The sequence below is a fragment of the Benincasa hispida genome, chromosome 6 (genome assembly GCF_027475165.1).
Source record: "Benincasa hispida cultivar pf3 chromosome 6, pf3_genome.v1.1, whole genome shotgun sequence".
NCBI classification, from domain to species: Eukaryota; Viridiplantae; Streptophyta; class Magnoliopsida; order Cucurbitales; family Cucurbitaceae; genus Benincasa; species Benincasa hispida.
In genome coordinates, this window is record NC_143483.1 from 35,961,174 (window position 1) to 35,982,371 (window position 21,198).

The window sequence follows — 21,198 nt, forward strand, 5'->3', positions numbered from 1 at the left end:
TGTGATATAATTGTTGTAATGTATGAGATATATTAATTAGAGAAATTAAAATAAATATGATTTATATTAAGTACCAAAAAAATAGAAAAAAAAACTATGGTTTATGTGTTTCGTGTGATGAAATATCACAACTATAGGTTATAAAGATAATATGATAAGTTGGTTATCATATTTATTTATAATATATTAATTATATGATAATTAATTATTTTTCTCTAATAACCGATTGAATGGGAGGTTATTAGAAGTTTTATGGTAACTTTGAGATAAAAAGAAAATTGTTTTCCAAAAATTAGCAGTTGATCCATTCGGATAATTCTCACGGAAAGAGTCTATCAAGTAAATGAAGTTTTCTAAGTGATAGCGTTGATAGAGTCTAAATGATCGTTTAAGAGTTGACTATACGATAGTTACTCAACTGATCTTTGCTACACGGTCGAGTAGCAAAGTCTATGCGATAGACTTCATTTACTAAACGATCAAGTACATCGTCTACGCGATAGATAGTGTTCTTATCTCCCACTTACTCGATCGTCTACTCAATCGCATAACTCCAGTCTTCCTCAAGCCAAGATCATACAAAGCCCACAACTTCTGGATTCTCACACCGAGAATACCAAGGTAATACTTGTGGTGGTGTCCTTACTCTGTTCGTGAATCGAGTTAGACTTGATTGGGTTCAAGGAGCATTCAGACGTTCGTGGAGGTGACTGTTTTGTTTATTGCGTTTGAGTGTTGTTGTGGACAAATTGGATTACTGATCGAGGGATACTTGAAGAATGGTTCTTCAAAGGTACGCATACTCTATCCCTTGTATTTTGTTGTAGCATGCTGTAATTTCTATTTATGCATGACCTGTTAGTTTCTGTTTAAGACTGTAAGTGTTTGTGTTCAATCTGAATGAAATTTGGAACGATCCACTTCTGTTACTCATGGAGATCCCCATTTGTGATTTTCTTCAAATCTAACCTGAGCTCAAATGTTCAAGAGTTCCAGACATGTATTTATATCATCATTATAGAGCAAAAATTTTAGTAAGATTCATTTTAGTAGGGCTCATTTTTCTATTAAAAATAATAAAAAAAAAAAAAGATAAACATACAATGTTTCTCACCCCCAACTTCAAAATTAAACATTGTCCTCAATGTTTAAAATATGCATGTAAGTTCAAGAACAAAAAGTAAGGGATGTAGAGAGAAACTTTCCTGATTTTTGTGATTGCTTATTCTTTTGATTGTGAGAATTCCTTGTTTTTGTTTTTCTTTGAATTTTCCTTTTTCTTGAGTTTACCTATAGAGAAAAAGATAAATAAATTATTCTTTAATTCTTTTATTTATTGACAAAGTATGCTAAGAAACATAAAGAAAAAAAGTAAAAGGAAAAAAATGAAAATGAGAAGAAAGAGAAAATTCATCTTGTTTTGAAAATTTTTAGCGTCGCTTACTCGACGTTGGTGAAGAGGGGGATCACATGTACGAGGGATTAGTCAAACGCAAGTCCAATTGAACTTTGTTTATGTGCCCTTCGTTGTAGACTTTAAGCTTATGCCTGTTCACCTTGAAAATTTTTCATGTTTCAAGGAACGTCAAAATTCTCGATCTTTTTAGGTCATTTCTTCTTGGGATTCTTGAAACAACTACCCAAGAATTTTCTCTTCTCAGGAGATAGGTGAGTTTTGGACTCAATTCCTTTTAACTGCATTTTAAAAACAAAGCAAAAGTTAGAAGCTTTATTTTTGTTTTGTTCTTATAAACAAATTTAGAATTAGAATCATGAGTTAAAGGTATTTCTTTAAAACAAAAAATATTCAAAGAATCATCAATTGTTTCTTTAGAAGAATCTTTATTCATGTCAAACTTATTTGAATCCTCAAAATCAATATTTTTTTAAGAAGATTGGTCATTTTTGCAAATTTCAAGAGAAGAATTAAATTTTTCACATAAGTTCAGAGAAACGTGAGAAGAATTTTGAGAAGTCTAATTAAAGTCGTAATCTATAGAAGGAACTGTCAAACAATTAAAATTTCCATATAACATGGAATCAACAACATCATCTATCTCATCATACAAATCAATAGAGCAAAGAGACAAGTACTCTTCCAAGAATTTTATGGCATCATAAATGTTGAATGATTTTACTTCTCCATCAAATTCTACCAACAAAGATCCTTTATCTACATTAATTCTAGTTTTTGCAATTTTCATGAAGGGTCTTCCTAGTAAGATAGTAGAAGAAGACGTGGTGTAAGGTTAATCCATTTTCAAGATATAAAAATCAATTCACCTACTCTCAATAAGACATCCTCAACTATGCCTAGAGGTTGTATGCATGACCTATCGGCTAATTGTATGCAAACATTAGTTTTTGGTAGGCCATTCAATTTTAGGTCTTCATAAACATGGTAAGGCATAACATTTATTGAAGCGCATAAATCTAGCAAAGCATGCGTAATGATTCTTTCTCTTCTTTTGCATGGCAAGGTAAACATTCTCGAATCTCTACATTTTTTAGGCATATCTCTCTTTAACAAAGCAGAGACATTCTTGCTAACAGTTACTCTCTCCTTTTCCTTCCCCTTTCTTTTTCGAGTACATAAGTCTTTCAAAAATTTAGCATACCTAGGTATTTGTTGAATAGCATTAAGCAAAGAGATGTTAATTTGTACCTTTTTTAACATCTTAAAAAGCTCTAAATTAGTATCTTCTTCTTTAGGCCTTGCTAATCTACTATGGAATGGTGCTTTAGGTTAATAGGGTTCTACTTTAGGAGGAAAGTAATCACATACCTCGGGAAAAATGGGATTCTCATTTGGTTCACTTACCTTGCTCTCTTGTTCATTTATTACCTTTTCTTGCTTCTTTGAAAAGGCAGTAAACCGGGTTTGCATCTTGAGAGAAGGAGGAGGAGGGAATCTCCTTTTAACTTCTAAGAGTTATTGCACTTACATTCACATGTTCCAGTTGGGCGGGAAGCTTTCCGGAGGACTTGCTTTCTAGCTTGCTTACCACATTTGCTAGTTGGGATATTTGAGTCCCCAAATTGGTGAAGCTTTGTCTTGTTTCTTGTTGGAAAGATTACGTGTCTTGTTGGATTTGAATGTTGTCTTTTTTAAGTTGATGTAATTCCTGTTGAAATTTCAAAGAGTCGTCAGCTAGTGATTTTACAACTTCTTCTAAAGACATACCTGAGGAAAATGATGAGGATGATTGGTTTCAGTTTTCAAATTGCCTTTAAGATCCACACTTGAAGTTAGGATGATCTCTCCACCCTTAATTGTAAGTTTTCCCATGCGGATCATACTTCCTTTGGAAGCCTCCTATTGCATTCATTTGAGCTTGTGATCAAGCTTCAGAAGTATGTTTAGCCACTCCACATGCTTCACATGTCTTAACTTGAGGAAGATCGCCTTGAGCAACTTGTATAAAAAGAGACACAAGATTAGAGACTTGAGTTCTAAGCTCACTTACATTTTTGGATTGAGCAATGTTGTGGTCGAGAGTCCTTGATTCGAAATTTTGAGAATTTTCCACCATGGTGGATATGAGTTGACTAGCTTTGGTGGACACCTTGTCAACTCAAGCCCCTCCGACAGCAGCATCAATATTGCTCCTCTCCGATGGAAGCAACCCTATGTAGAAATACTGGATAAGATATTGTTTAGAGATATAATGATAAGGAAATGAAGCACAAAGTTGTTTATATCTTTCCTATTATTCATAAAGTGACTCTCCTACAACTTGCTTAATGCCATAAATTTCTTTTCTAATGTTGTGTGCCTTAGATGCAAGGAAATTTTTTTTTTAAGAACTTCTTTTTCAAACCATTTCATGTAGTGATGGATCCTGCCGGCAAATATTACAACCAATCTTTGCCCACATCCTACAAAAAAAAGGGAAAGGCCCTAAGATTAAGTTTTTCTTGGGTTACCCCATGCGGACACATTCCATCACATACTAGATGGAATTCTTTTATATATTTGTGCGGATTCTCGCCAAGTTGTCCTCTAAATATAGGCAAGAGATGCACATGTCCCGGTTTACGTTTGAAGGGATCGGTAGTCTCTGGGTACACTATGCACAACGGTTGTTGGTTGTAATTTGGCTCTGCAAGCTTTCGCAAGGTTTGCTCCCTTGCTTCTTCCATAATGTTTGATTGAGTTGGTTCCTCTTCTTCTTGCCTTAGCTCTTCAAATTGTCCTTCTTCTCTTCTTGTTCTTTTCTTTCGAAGTCGCCTTTCCTCATGGTTAATGTCTACAATCCAATCAGAAAGTACACTCCGAGAGCAGTGGGTCATGCACGAAAGGAAATTTAATCACACTAACTATTTTTGGGTTTATTATTTCTCTTATATATATTTTAAAGGAATTCAAAATTCAAATAAGACAATTGCACAGTTCCCTGACAACGGCGCCAATTTGTTTGACCCAAAAATGATGTCGTTAGTTTCAAGCTTAGCACTAAACAAATAAAATTTGTAAAACTCATACAACTACTAATACTAACACGTAATAATAGTAGAAGTAGAAGGTTGATCCTCAATAAACCTCTTTTAACTAGCAAACTTGACTCTTGAATTCCAATTTGAGGGAGAGGGAGGGGGGGAGGGGGAGGTTTGTTGAATTTTTAGAAACAAACTAAAACTAAATCTAGGATTAATATGAATTTTGTATGAGACTAATAGTAGAGAGCATAAAAGAATTATTACTAAGATTTCAATGTAAAAGATCTTAGGGAATTATGTGTTAGAGTATATTAACGTGCAGCGGAGGGAAAACATAATCAATAAGCACTCTAATCATATTTAATTTGAGTTTAAAACATGCTTCAAAGTAACTTTTACATAAAAGAGTTTGTTGAACACAATATCTTTGAAATATCCTCTTAAAGTTCAGCTGAGTTCCACGTGAAAAGAGCTTCAATCTTCAAGTAAACAACCACCAAGATCTTCTTTACTATTCTCTTGCAAGGATTGTGTGGCGGAAACACTAAATTGAGCTGGATGTATATGAGATTTGAAGAGGGTTTGGGGATTTCTGCAGAGTTTCTTTTGAAGTTCTTGTAAGCATGAATCATTATTCAGTTGAGCACTCCAATTTATAGAGCTTTCACCATGCAAATTCATGGCTTACATGAAGGGCGGCTCCTACTTCATGGAGAAAATGGAGATGTGAATAAGGAAGTTCAATACATAGTGGAAATTTCCAACATTTTGGAAATCTCCACTTTGAAAAACAATTTTCAAAAGATTTTTCCAAAAAATGATTTCTAAAACCATTTTTATATTAAACTTATTTAATTTCATTTATTAGTTTTATAAAAATTAATTCAATTAATTAATTTTTAAATAAAACTAATTAATTAAACCTTTTAATTAATTTTATTAATTTAATATCTAATATTAAATTAATATGAAATTAATATTTAAATCATATTTTAAACATTAATCGTTTCTCCAATTTCGTTTAATTTTGATAAAATTAAATATTTTAATTGTATCGAATACAATAGATAGAAACCCTAATTGAATTTGAACATTTCAAATTATAAGTCCTAATTTCAAATCTTATCAAGATTACTTAGTTTATTAATCCAAATTACAAGCTAGTAGAGGAGCCTTATGGACCTACAGATCATGAGCTCCAATGACTTGTAATTAATTGGTTAAACTATTTAAACCGAATTAATCACTATTCGTTAATTACCAAGACATTTCACTATAGCTCGATAGTTGCACTCTCCTTACTATAGATATATTTCTGTCTATTTTAACCACAATCGGTAAGTTAATCCTTCACAGGTCATTCGTATTTACAACTGGGTCAAAGATTACCGTTTTACCCTTGTAAACACATCTTGCTCCTTAAGCTCCCACTGATCCTCCATTGAACAATTGATTTATAGTCTAACTTATAAATCAGAACCCTCTCTTCTATGAGAGGACGGGGCCCCGTTGTTCAAGACAAGGCATCAGTGCATAAGAGAATAACCCATCTGCTAACCCTAAATCGGGTAAGAGTGAATTCCATATTGCAAAGCTATGTCCCCAACTATCTATCTAGTCTTATCCCCTAAATGTGAGGCTTATTGAGTAATGTTGTTGGACTACTCTCACCTATGCAGATCAAAGGATAATCCTGAATAAACAAGAGTTTATAATTAGCTCAGAATTAAGATCGAGTTACTTTAGATCATTGAGTTTGAAATAGTCAGTTTTAACAATAAACGGTTGTTATAAAGAAAAGTGACTATTTCAAGGTTCGGTCTTATGCAAAGGCCAAGGAAAGAACGCTACTCGGACACTTTCCTTGGTGGCTCTTTTATCAGAGGAGAGAGTCAGCAAAAACCTATGAAAAAATGCTACATTGCATAGGATGTCCTCACTCACGTATCTTTACATGAATGAGTTTTGGATCACATCATTTGTATCAGTATACAAAATGGACCGCATCCAATAGTGTCACAAGGATGAGGTACCCAATCTCATCCGTATACTTATCGACCATTTCAGCTACATACTAAAACTTGATCCATTTTTATGTCACCACATAAAGTTAAAGTATTCATGTTATAACCATAGATTCGTTTATTAGATTTTAATAGAAATATGCATTATCAATAGTAATTTATAGAATAAAAAACTCGACAACATTTTTATTGATGAATAGAATATGTTAACAACATTTACGGACTATGAGTTCAGGCCATTCCCAATATTATGTTGATTAGTCTAGTTCGATCATTGGCTTAATTGTATTCGTGCAATTTAATTATTCCATAACCCATTAGAGACATTCCCTAATAACCCAATTAGTCTAAAATTGTCAATTAACCATAATTTAGCTCTAAGATGCTGCCTAAAGACATTCCACATCAAATTCCTAAATTGCATCAATTCTAGGGTTTTCTAGGCTATGACAGGCTTGAAATACTATAGAGTCAATTCAAGAACGATTTATTTGAATGTTGTAAACTAATCATACTTTCAAGAAAATAGGAAACAGTCCAAATTTTCATTCAAGATTTCTTGTTCTTGTAACTTCATTGCAATTATGCTATAGAGCCATGTAATTTTGCATAAAAAAAATTGAGGTGTCAGCTCATTTCAATCAGATTTTATTGAAATTAAAATCAAGAACATTCAAAAACAATCAGTTACACTAGATGAAAATACAAGAAAGAGCCTAAAAAATTTACTAACCTAACAATTTTCCCAATAAAGAAGATTACCTAGCCATGAAATGGTAGATTCTTGAAGAAATCCATTGAATCAAACAGGAAATTGATGTTGGGATTGGTGTCCTAATTCTCTTAGAGTCTCATTATTTGTAATTATACACATTATTTATGAATAAAATAAGAGTTATTTCATTCTGGTATTTACTCATATCCAATAAACAAGGCTCCATAGTTATTGTATGTAAGTTAAGCACGTATATGAGATATACAAGTGGATCATGCCTTAAGTGATAACCTAAATAGGTATGTGGTATAAGGATTAAGGAGGGATTCCTAATCCTTGTGACACTATGGATACGGCTCGCTTTGTAAAGGTTTGCAAGTATTGTAAACTACTATAGATAATAGATCCTGAAAATTCATATGGAGACATGTGAGCGGGGGTGTCCTATACAAAGAGTTTGTATAAGACTGAACCACGAGATAATTAGTGATAACTTGTAGAAATATAAGTCATCTATATAGTTTTATTTAGATTATGCGGCAAAAAGAAGGAAAAGTTGCGTCGACAGTATAGAAATTGGCTTAGAATCACGAAAATTGTAAAGTGTCGTAAGCACACCCACTAACCCCATTGCGATGGCAAAATGGAATGTCCAAGTCTTTGTTTTGCAGAAAATAGGTCACCGCATATGACAATCACTCGAGGACAAAAATGAACAACGCATTATCATAGCATGCGACAATCATTCAAGAACAAAGAAAGAACAACGCAATTGCAACGCATGCGACAATCGATCATGGACGCAAACGATCAATGCATTTCTACCGCATGCAGCAATCGATAAAAGATCAAAACAATTTCACCGTGTAAAACCCAAACCCTAATTACTTTAAGTAAGAGTAAGTAATGAGATGTCTCTTAATGAGTTAAATGAAGCCATATTTTAGGAGGGTTAGAGGATGGAAGCAAGAAGAAATAAGTTCTTGTGTAGCTAAGTGTAAACCCTGAATTCTAAGTTTCTAAACAAGTATGTTTAGCCAAAGGAATAATATATTAAATATTTAATAAGTGAAAATTCTTGTTATTTATAGAAGTTGTGGAGAAAGAAAAAGAAAAACACATTAAATAAGGAAACTCACTTATTGGTTTGGCACGTGGCAGTTAATCCTTGAATTCGGGAGGCGGCAAGAAGATTAAAAAGAAGAGGAACTTCAAAAGTTTGGTTTCGGCAATCTACATGAGCAAATTTAGTGAAATTGGTGTCATTTGAAAGCTGGGAGAATCTAGTTTTCAAGGTTGTCTTTCCAAAGAAAGATTGCAGGAGAAGAAGAACAAAAAGTGATGAAATTTCAGAAGAGACAGAATCTCGAGTTAATCAGGGCCCCAGGTGAAGATTGGAAGCTCTAGGCCAAACTATAAGGAATTTTTGGCTGAAATTTTAAGGTAAGAAATTTACTCAATTCTAAACATGTTTGTAGAAGGAAGTTTCTTCAAAAGAGGTCTGGATTTTGAGTTATGAATTTTTAAAGTTGTAACAGAGAATCTGTGCATAAGCAGACAGCTGCTTGGGAAGAACAAGCAAACAGCTCACTGTGGAAATTATAGCGAGATTTTGTGATGAGGATCTCTCTAATGAAGGAAATCTCGCTAATTTTTGTGATGAGGATCTCGCTCTAGAAGGGAATCTCACTAGAAATTTGGCTGAATCTCGCTGGAAAAGTGAGTATCGCTAGGATGAAAGGATCTTGCTCATGAGGAGGATCTCGCTCATGAGAAGAATTTGCTCATGATGAGTATCTCGCTGGTAAAGCTGTCTTTGATGATGAAAGTTCTATTTGAGGTATTTTGCTAGGAATTCTAAGTAGTTTAATCGGGAATTATGTCCTTTCAGGCCAAGAAGAGTTAGGAGAGGCGTATAACCCGTTAAGAGGCCAACGAGCTGTAAGTGAATATGTGATGAATTGATGTTTTTAATGATTTAAAACCATGATTTCCTTGAAGTTATTTCTCATGCTAAGTGTTAGAAACTATGATTTCTTTGAAGATATTTCTCATACTAGGTGTTTAAATGAAGTGCCAAGCAACCTATTTGTGAAACTGTTTCTCATGCTAAGTAAAGCATGTTTTCCATGGAATTGACATGATGTAAATATGTTATCTTGTCCAAATACTTTCAGCATGTTTAAGTAACTCCATTTTTATGATGAACTACTATGACGAATGAACTAGTATGATGATTTGAGCACTAAGCCTTAATGTTCAACTAAATGTTTATGACTAGTTTTACTTAAAACGCGATACCGAAGGACATTTGAGAAGGTATCCGCCCAAGCAGATACCGAAGGACATTTGAGAAGGTGTCTGACCAACTTGGTACCGAAGAACATTCGAGAAGGTACTGGACCAACTTGATACCGAAGGACATTTGAGAAGGTATCTGAGCAGAAGTACCCAAGGTATGACGGTACCTAGTTATAACCACGTGCACGTAGGTAATACAATGTCGAGGGATTGAGCAAAAGGGTTCTCCCCGACTAAGGTTGACGTTGAGGGTTAGATCTAGTAGTTCACTCTCAACCAAGGATAAAGGCAATCATTTCTTCTCCTAGGCTAGAAGAATAGTTTGGAATTGCTAATGCTTATAAATGTTTATCAACGCATGATGTTACTAATGTATGAGTTTTCCAAGTATGTTTTCCATATCTAACGCATGCTAATAGTTTTTACAAGCTAATTCAACACGATTTAAGCCAACTTATTTTATAAAGTATGAAGCATGCGTTAGGGTTAAAACTAAGCTTGATGTGCTATATTTATATACCTAAGATTACTAAAGTACATGCATTGATATTCCTAAACACAATGAAGAGGAGTACTGAAGGTAAGAAAGGTATCTGAATAAATGTAGAGTACTGAAGGTAAGAAAGGTATCTAAATAAATGTACCTAAGGTGTTGACGGTACATCGAAACCTCCACGTACACGTGGGTAGTTTTGAAGGAGAGGCTGAAGTATGGGTCTCCTAGGCCATAAACCAGCAAAGAGAGGCCGAACCATGGATCTCATGGCCGATAGCAAATGTTGGGAGCTAGAGCAAGGTATGCTCGTTCTCAACTAAGGAATAATGATGTTTAATGGTGTTTAAGAGTAGTTATCAATGCTAATGTTTAGAGGAAGTTGCTTGAGATGCTCATCGATATATTTTTTTTAAAGAGATCGACATAGGGGTCCCTCCTAGGCATAGCTCAGTATAAAGAGATCGAAGTAGGGGTCTCAATTAAGATTCAGATTTCAGATACAATGGTTGTAAGGGTTTTATGTACACGGTTGCTTGGTATATTTTAGTTTTAGTATTATGTTTTCGAGCTTTCAGTTTAAGCACGAAGTTTATGTTTTATTAAGTCACTCACTAGGCTTCTAGCTCACGTTTTCAAATGTTTTCTTTCAGGTAGTGGTCAGTTCCAAAAAGACTATTTTGCTGTTGCTCTGCCACTCAAAGAAGCAGGTTGAGGGAAGCGTAATTGAAGATCTATATTAGTTAGTACACATGTGTCTGTCTAGTGACTAGTATTCTTGATGGGGCTCACTAGGTTGTATTATGCCTAGTATTCTTGATAAGTTTAGCTAAAGCATGTTCGATGGCATCTTCACCTGTGAGAGCAGAAGTGAAGATGTTATTCCGCCTCTCGAAAGAAGGTTGGAAGAATGCATTAACTAAAGCAAAAAGTGTTTCCAGAGATGGAAACAACCTTGCGTTCATCACGTTCATCCCTATTTCACCATAGACATATGGGAACGCGGCCGATGACTAAAAGGTGTAAGCCACGGGAAAGCGGAACCATAGTTACGTCCTCCACAAGATTGACGAACTTGCGATGTCCTTTCCCTCAACTCATTCTCTTTCTGACTCATTTCACAAGACTTGCCAACGCAATCATCAGACATTTTTGCACATCTTCACAACCAGTCCTCAACTTGTATATTAATTTTTTATTCATTTATTTTATCACTGCAATTTACTTATCACCGCATTTACTTTATCGCACTTTATTTATCAGCGCATTTTATTCTTTATCGCAATTTTACTTGTCATCACATTTTATTTTTCGCAAATCAATTCATTATTCTTTATGTTTAACCAGTCGCATATACCACAATAGTAACGCATTAATTACAACAATCCCCGTGTTTGACCTCAGATCACTCTGAGAAACTTGCGTCGGAATTATACTTGGTCTAACGTAATAAAACTTGTGACACGCACACTACACGAACGCATACTACGAAGCATTTAAGCATCATCTCATACATTTAGAACATAGTATCGCATATTATCATCGTCGCAAAGCACATACGTACGTCAACAACCTAACAAGCTGTTGGCAATACAAATCAACGCATAAGCATTCAATTAAATTTATCATTACAATTAGTCTCTATATATAACACCTTTGAAACTGGAGACTTACATCTCACCTAAACGACCATATGTGACATAACCTCAATCTTGAGCATTTTAGGAAGTCCTGCCTTTAGGGGCGATCCTTTTATTAGTATGGGTGAGAGTGGCCAGATTGCCAACTCAACATGCCTACCTTTTGGGGACTTGTCAGATTTGGGAGCTTGAAACTCAGTTATACAAGATGGAATTCACTCATTCCCCAAAGCAAAGGTAAGTAGATAGATTGCTCCTTTAAGGGTTGATTCTGGGGCTTGAACATAGTGGCCATAACTTCACTTTGGAAGAGAGGACTCAATCATAGTAGGACTATGACTTATGTTCATTAGAGAGATCAGTGGTACTTAGGGAGTTAGATATAACTACAGGGAAAAACGGTTATACGCCCAGCTGTACTTACCAGCAATCTGTGAAGGGTTATCGCACTATTGATTGGTTAAGATGGACACATAATATATCTGTAGTAAGGAGAGCTCAACATGTTGGGGTTGATGCCCTAAAGTTTTGTGTCCTGTAGTTTTTAAACAGTATATACGAACACCTGTGATTGTTAATATATGATATTTACTTCACATCTTGTTGTTTTGCTCGGTTATTTGTTTTATTTGCTTTACCACAAACCAATAAACATAAAATTCCTAGTTATTTGTACGTGACTCAAGCATGTAAGTGGTGACATACAAGTGGATCATGTCTTGAGTGATAACCAAAATGGTCTGTAGTATATGGATATAGGAGGGAAACCATATCCTAGTAATGCTACGGACACAGCCCGCTTTGTGGAATGGTCACAAGTGTTGTGACTTACCACAGATGATCTAATCTTGATCATTCGTGTTGGGGACATGCGAGCGGGGGCGTCCTATACAAAGAGTTTGTATAAAACCTGATCGTTCATGATAGAGACTTCACTTCACTAGGATGACCATAGGTAACATGACCTGCCATTGAGGGCGATCCTTTGATTTGTACGGGTGCGAGTGGCCAAGTCGTCAATTCAAACCTACCATTTTGGGGATTCGTCTGATTTGGGAGCTGGGAACTCAACTACACAAGATAGAATTCACTCCTTCCCCGAGGCAGGGGTAAGTAGATAGATGGCTCCCTTAAGAGCTGATTCCGGGGCTTGAACGATGTAGCACCACACATCTTTTCTTGGCCCGAGAGATGTTCACACATAGTTGGACTATGTTGTATTGTTCATTAGAGGAATCAGTGGTACTTAAGGAGTGAGATGTAACTATAGGGGCAAAATGGTAAATTGGCCCAGTTATACTTATGAGCATCTGTGAAAGGTCATCGTACTCATGATTGGTTATATCCAATGGACACAGAAATATATCTGTGGTAAGAAGAGTTCAGCTGTTGGTCTTTAGTGGAATCACTGATAGTTAACGGATGGTAAATTTCATGGCTAAAGAGTTTAGTCAGCTATTCACGTACCGTTGGAGCTTCGAGCCACAAGTCCATTAGGTCACCTGGGTAACTTGGATAAAGTCGAGAACCAGTATTTGGGTTAATTTGAAATGTTCAAATTGACAAGAGGAAGTTCAATTATATATGATATAATTAGATTGGTTAATTATATGTGATATAATTGGCTAAATGTATGAGATACATTATTTTGAAGAAAATTAGATATAAATATGATTTATATCAAGTAGAGGAAAAATACTATAGTAGATATATGATATCAAACTATAGGATATAAATATAATATGATTACATTTATTAATTAAATTAATTGATTAATTATTTAATAATTAACCAATTAATTCACGTTTGAATGTAGGAAGATGGGGCCGCGAAGGTTATGGTAACCGACGGGTTAAAGTTTGAAAATCGTTTTCATTTTGTAGAAATAATTCAGTCGTGCATTTGATCACCTGCGCCCTAAAAAGAATTCGTGAAAGAGGGATCGCGAGAGCCTATACGATAGAATCTCATTCGTCTAAACGATCGTCTAGTTCACGCGTTCTCTAAACGATCGTATACCTCTTTCCTAAACCATCGTTTAGTTTTTCCTAAACGATCGTGTAGTTCTACTATACTATAAGCGTCTCTGCTATACGATAGCAGAGTTCTTCTCACCCGTGCTTATCGTCTACACGAAGCCTTTTCCTCCGTCCTTTACCAAACTCACCAGAGCCCACTCTTTGGGTTTTTTACGCCGAGGATACCCGGGTTTCCCTTGTGGTGGTGTTGTCCCCACGACCTTGTTCGGATCTTACAGTAACAGTCGACAGACTCTCCGGATGCTGGTAGCTCAGTGGGAGTTTTCCGCTGCTGTGGGTTCACACATACGAAGGCAGTCTTCCTCTAGTATGAACCCCTTTTCTCTATGTTTTATTGTATTTTGAGCATGCCGTTGATGAGTTTAATATGGATAACTGTTAGTATAGAATGTATATTGTTTATGTTTTGATCACTGTGAAATTGGAGTGATCTAAGCCAGCTCATGGAAATCTCAATATGAGATCCTTCAATCTATCAATATTTAGTGGAGTGCCTGGCAGTTAACGGATGGTGGATCTCGTGACTAAAGAGTTTAGTTAGTTATTCACGTACCGTTGGAGCTTCGAGCTACAAGTCCATAAGGTCCCCTTGGTAGCTCAATAGATTCAAGTTGAGAATCAGTTCTTGGTGTTGATTTGAAATATTCAAATTGACAAGAGGTAATTCGATTACATATGATATGATCAGTGTGATGTATGAGATACATCTAGTAGAGGGTTAATGTAAATGAGATTTACATTAAGGACCATAAGATAGAAAAAGAGCTATGATTTATATGTTTCATGAGATGAAATATTAAAACTATAGGTCATAAATATAGTATGGTAAGTTGATTTTCATATATATTTATAATAATATTAATTATTGGATAATTATCTATTTTTCTCTAATAACCAATTTAGTGGGAGGTTATTGGTAGTTTCATGGTAACCGTGAGATAAAAGGAGAAATGTTTTCCTAATTTTAGTAGTTGTTGAATTGAGAATTCCATTCTCAGAAATTACTCACGAAAAGGTTGTCAAGTAAATACGATTTACTAAACGACAGCTTGGAGAGACTAGACGATCGTGAAGTGTTTCTATACGATAGACACTTAGCTGGCCGATGAGCTAAACGATCGTGCAGCTTTAGCTAATCAATCGCATAGCTTTTGTTAAACGATTGGGCATCGTCTATACAATAGACACTGTCATCTCCCACTTGCTAAAATTGTTTACATGATTGTTATCCTCCGGTTTCGTCCTCTAACGAGGTCTACACAGAGCCCACACTTCTGGATTCTCACACCAAGAATACTAAGGTAGCCATTGTGGTGGTGTCATACTTAACTCGACACAGTCGATTGTAATTGTTAATGTTCAAATACAATTGAAATTTGAATAATCCTTCCACTCCTCATGGAAATCCTCATGTCCGATTTCCTTCAATTGATACAAGAATTGAAGAAATTACAGAAATTGCTCTCAAAATTGTGAAATTGGGTCTCTCTCTTGTAAAAAATAGGTCTATCTCTTGTAAAAATATGTCTATCGTCGTGAAAATGGGTGAAAAATTACTCTTATATCAAGGTTATAGCATTGCAACGGTGGTAGGAAGCATTGCAATGCTCTCTTGTGTAGGCGCGCACATTTTTTTATCTTTTCGTCAAAATCCACAGCGTTGCAATGCTGCCCTGTATATCAGCATTCTGCCCACCGAAAAGAATGGTACAGGTTGGTAGACAAAGGGTAAATAAAATATCGTCTGCTTGAGAACATGTCACATTAAAGAAATGTGGACGATGTGGCCAATTGGGACATAACAAACAAAAGTGCAACGAACCACTTAACACATCCAAACTCAAAAAATGGGCAAGGACGACATAGGGGACCCAATAAACGTCCAATATAGATTATTCATTGTTCAGTTTGTATTATATAGATTGTTTGTATGGGACCCTCTAAACTTTGTATTATATAGATTGTTCATTCTGTAATGTAGAGACGTTATGATAAATACTCAATACACAATACTCGTTGCTTGATACTTGTTAAGATATACTCATTACACAATACTCGACAATACTCGATAAACATTAACTATATAGATGGTCGATTTACATGTACTATACACTCGGTGCATGTTACATGATACTCGATAATACTCGGCAAACATTGGGTATATAGATGGTTGATTTACATGTACTATATACTCGGTGCATGTTATACGATACTCGACAATACTCGATAAACATTAACTATATAAATAATTAATTTACATGTACTATATACACGGTGTATGTTACACGATACTCGACAATACTCGATAAACATTGACATATAGATGGTTCATTTACATGTACTATATACTTGGTAATGTTGTCTAAGATTTACAAATAATGTCAAAATTTACATAGATGGTATAGATTTACAAATAGTGTCAAAATTTACATAGAAAGCCCTAATAAAAAAATCGATATGCCCACAACTCGGCATCATACTATATACAGTTCAGATTTAGTTTAATTTGCAAATAATGTCAAAATATTGTGTCAAATTTACAAATGATGTCAAAATTCACATAGATGGTATAGATTTACAAATAACGTCAAAATTTACATAGAAAAATTGATATGCCTTAATAAAATAATTGATCTGCCCATAACTCGACACCATACTGTAACCTGAAATCATGCATCTTATCATGTCGTAAGCTCTCCATACTCGACCCGGTCACCAAGTACTCAAAATACTTGAGACTAAATATCCCATAGTCCAGTGTATTTCCCTATAGTGCGCCTGTATTGATATGGCTCAGCTTCCAAGGATTGGGTGAAAGGTCAAGCTTTGCATCATATAGGCCGCAGAATTGTGCAAATGAAGGGAGAGTAAAGCATAAGGACGCTAGGAATTTTAGCAGATCCTTTACAGTTATGTACTTGGGCAGTGAGTCATATAAAAGGATGCATCCGATGTTTATGTCCACGAACAACATAAACCAATGTTGCTATAGTTGACTGGGCTATAGATGTAATCGACATTTTCCCATCCATGCTGATGTTCAAGTACCAGTCCGAGCATGTAAGCGACATATGTGTGCTCTTTCTCCCATACTTTAGCAGCTTCTTCCATCGTTTTCCCACGTATAGCCTCAAACAAGCTATCTAAACCTTGGAGGTTCAAGTGACTCTGTAAAATAGATAACAATAGGTTCGAGTGTAAATCAATAATGCAAAATCAATAAGTTCAAGTGTATATCAATAATGAAAAATTTTACATTAAAATTTCAACCCTCTATAATACATACCAATATGCCATGTGGCAATATTTTGAACCGATGAACACATATCTCTGGTCAGCTAATAAATTTCCGTCAGAGAAACATGAATAAAGAATCGATAACCTGTAATTTGTAAGTTAAGTCAAAGAATGGGAATAGTAATTAACATGCATATAAATGTAATAAGGGAGGTTAACTTACGTCATTCTCAACCCAATTACTATCACGTGTTAGCTCCCAGAACAACTCCTTCATTCGTTCAACTCATCCTGAATAAGACTTCATTTCCCAGCCAGTGAGGACCCATGTCCACGCTGTTCAACCAGGCCATGAACTCATTCATCAAGCCCTCTGGAATAGTGTGTGCCGAGTCGTGGGGGCGATGTCAATCACATGTTCACCGAGCGAATTTATTTATGCTTTTTCCAGTTGCCCTTACCGTGTCAACTAGAGGGGCGTATGGTTGTGTTGACTTCCTCTTCCTACTTGTCCATTGGTAGAGTTGAGTTTACTGTCACCCGTAAACCCTTGCTACACAAATAATATTTATAATCACCGAACAAACTACTTATACTAATTGGTAGTACAAGCGAAAAGTCCAGGGTTGAACCTCAGGGAAGCACGAAAGATTAGTTCATCAAAGTGCGTTTTCAGTTAAAGTGGTGAATGGGGGGGTGTGTGGATTGATAATTGAAAGTGCATGAGAATAAAATGCGAGAAAATAAAAGATAGAAATGCAATTAAAGGAAACAATATAGCTTAAGGGAATCAGAATCGACCAATGTAATTCTTGTTCATCGAGTTGTTTAAATGCAATTTTAGTTTCTTGACTATGTCTGGCCCAATTGATTGGAATCCCAATCAATGGTCCTAGTTACGTAATTAATCAACATGCATAGAAAATGAATCCGCTCCATACAAATTAACGAATTGCATTAAGTACTAGGGATAATGCCAAGATATGTGTTCGACTTCCAACTTCTAATCAAACATTCAATATAATTTTTCTCTAGGCTAATAGGAGCAATACTATTCTTTTTAGGCAAACATATCTCAGACCTAATGAATCGCAAGCCCAACTAACCTATTGCTTCCAATGGGATTAACCTATAATTTCATGTCACATATTGCAAGCCAATCTCCAAGCATTAGAATCACACAACAACATCATTGGTTTTCAATCAATAATAAAATCATGCAATTCATGAATACAAAATTCATATTGAAACCCATAGACAAATAAAAAGATTACATTCAAACAAAACTCCCAAAAACTACATTGTTCCAAAATCCCCTAAATAATTTACAAAGTATGTTAGATCAAACATAACATGATGTGGATTTATATTAGAATAAGTTTAAGATGATATTACAATCCCGACACATTAACCGCAGTAGGTTGGTGATTGTTTGTATGTTAGCTTGAAGGACACTCAATTCAGACTTCACATATTTCAAGTCGACTGTACATCTTCCAATTTACGCTCCATCATAGCCACTCTCTAATCTATGTCACAGATCGATGTGTGAATGCCTGTACCCCTCATGGGTTGTATTCAACCGAGAGGACCCTCGCTCCTTAGTTGGGGGCACATGTTTGTCAGTAGGGAGCTTGTAAGACTCGTTTATGAGGAGGGTGAATCTCGTGCTCGTCGGTAGGGAGCTTGTGAGACTGATGCTCACCGAGTTCTGGTTCATGGGCTCGATGCTTATGACTCCCGTAGTCATTAGAGCGACTACGAGCTTCCTCATCATGGTGTGATCTATGTGTCTCTGAGGAGGCCATCTAGGCATCAATGCGCTCATATACAGGTCGTTCATCGACCATGGTGTCCCTATACCACCCCTTCATATCGAACATGATCAATGGTATGGGTGTGATCCTTGTCTATACAAAACAACGAACAATTTGTTAGTTATATGTGACATTCACCTTAAATCCAAGTAAATTGTGATGTAATACACTAACCTCGATGGACTTAAACACGTCTCGCACTATTGTTTTGGTTCGGAGTGAGTATATACATTCCCACCTCAGGAATCGAGGGATGGCATGTCTATTGAATCTTTTCGGCAACCATTGAAATGATCTCGTATGCCCACACCTACCATAATTCATAAACGATTATAAGACAAGCATAAGTAGTAAGTGTCATTGAGACTACAATTAGTAGATCTCCTATGGCCAATGAATGGATATTACCTGAAAAGCACGAGGAAACCTCGATAGGTTGTACTTGACGATGTAGTTCTTATTGATCTTAGACCTTTTTTTGTAGTTCTCGGACTTGCCACTCAATCCTCTTTTTAGTCCAAGTAACGTCCTCTCCCACAACACATTTCCCCAATCCATGGAGTTGAAGTAGTCTAAATCCTTCATGTCAATTAATAAGGTCTTGTCGACATTGGCCCTCGTCTTCTCCCTTCCCATCATAGCCAATTCAGTGTAGTAGACCAATGTCATCTTCATAGCATCCATATCATTCTCAAACTCTATCTCCTTGTACACTATCTCTAAGGTACCAATATGAATGTCCCCCGCAAAATCATTCCTCAAATACCTATTACGTAGAGATCTAGTTCCTTTAGACCTCCTCATAACTATTGGATTAGGTGACCGCCACAATCTAGTCACCAATAGGAAGTTTTCTTTGGTGAATATTACAACTGTACCATTCAAATTGGATATCATTGCATCTCTAACACCCTGCACATTTTTTTAGTAATAATATAATTTCAGTAACTTTATTATTTGGAATTTCAGTAATTGTTATTAGTTGGAGGGCATTTTTGAAATTTTGGACTTCAAGTGCAAGTGCGGGAATTTAATTGTTGGCGTGAAATTATTCAAATTGAAAATTAATGGCAGGAATTAATTTTCTTTTGAAACAGAAAGAAATTTAATAGTATAAAACGGAAAGTAATTAAATGTAATTATATTTATTTCCTTTTTTGTTTTATTATTATTATTGTTGTTGTTGTTGTTTTTTTTATTTTTTTTTTTTTATAAAAAGTCAAACCCCACCCCCTTTTCTTCCTCACGTTCGTAAGCCCGTTTGACATCGCCCAAAGCCGCCGCATCAGTTTCTTCTTCATGACCTCCATCCACCACTGCTCAAGCGTCATTTGCTTTTGCCATCACTGGATCTATCGATTTGGGTAAGATTTCTGCCATTTGGGTTTGTTTTTGGTTGATTCTTAAATACTCATTTACTTTTGGCATCAATTGGTTGATACCCATTGTGTTTCAACTTTGGATTAAAGTTTGTGAAGGTATTGAGGTGTTGTTCGGTGAAGTTGAAGTTTGTTTTAGTGAGTTTTGGTAAGTTTTATGCTTTGATGACCCTCTTGTGGATTAATTTTGGTTGTTGAGAAATTTTGGTAAAGTCGTTTGGAAGTGATTTTTTTTACGAAGCTACATATGGATAATTTATTTGAGATATTGGTAGTGAAGTATGTATTTGATTCAAGCTTTAATCATGTAAGCCTAATTTTAAATTATGATTAGGGGGTTGATTCAAGAATTTCATTCAAGATGAATAAGAATTTGGTTTGCTAATTATTTGGGCTTAAAATTGGAGGTTTGGAAGGTGATTCGAATTGGACCACACCTTAGGTGAGGTTATCTGAAAATATTTTGTAATATTTGGGTGTTTGGAATTTGGCATTAACTATTAATTTTAAAGCTTGGTTTATGTTTAGGCTCGATTAAGGATTCAAGAATTTCACAAAGATTCAATTGCTTGTTCGTTCGACCTAATATCAAGGTAAGTAATCTTACTACTGGAATTGCCCACGGGCCGGACATTAGATGTATGCTAGCATGATAAATGTATGTTATGGCAGAATGTTAGCATGATAGACTGATAGTATAATATGATCAAAGTATGTTATGGTACGAGATCTGAATTATTTGTTTATGCACATAGACACTTGAATGCTAGTATGAGATGGTATGTGCTTCCATATGGTTGTATCTGATCTGATGATGTTGAGGTATACATGTATGTTGTAGAATCATGATGTTGAGGTATACATGTATGTTGTAGAACCATGATGTTGAGGTATATGTGTATGTTGTAGAGCCATGATGTTGAGGTTTATATGTATGTCATAGATTCGTACAGTGATGATTATGATGTTGAGACTATGCAAATGTCCTTACTGATTAGTTAGATGCCCATTAGATTTTGTGCTTCCTTCGGGATTCACCAGTTTGTGTTTCCTTCGGGATTCGCCAGTTTGTGTCTCCTTCGGGATTCGCCAGTTTGTGTCTCCCTTGGGATT

The 21,198-nt window shown here is 35.6% G+C and overlaps 1 protein-coding gene across 1 annotated transcript; it reads right to left on the reverse strand.

Annotated features, from left to right (window-relative positions):
- Positions 1–3,575: 3,575 nt before the first annotated feature.
- On the reverse strand, positions 3,576–20,037 carry LOC120079213 (uncharacterized). Its single transcript, XM_090314379.1, has 4 exons — positions 19,954–20,037; positions 19,115–19,618; positions 16,701–16,820; positions 3,576–3,641 (listed from the first exon to the last, which is right to left on the reverse strand). Exons 1-4 carry the CDS (start codon positions 20,035–20,037, stop codon positions 3,576–3,578), a joined length of 774 nt encoding a protein of 257 aa, XP_090170505.1.
- Between the last annotated feature and the right edge of the window lie 1,161 nt (positions 20,038–21,198).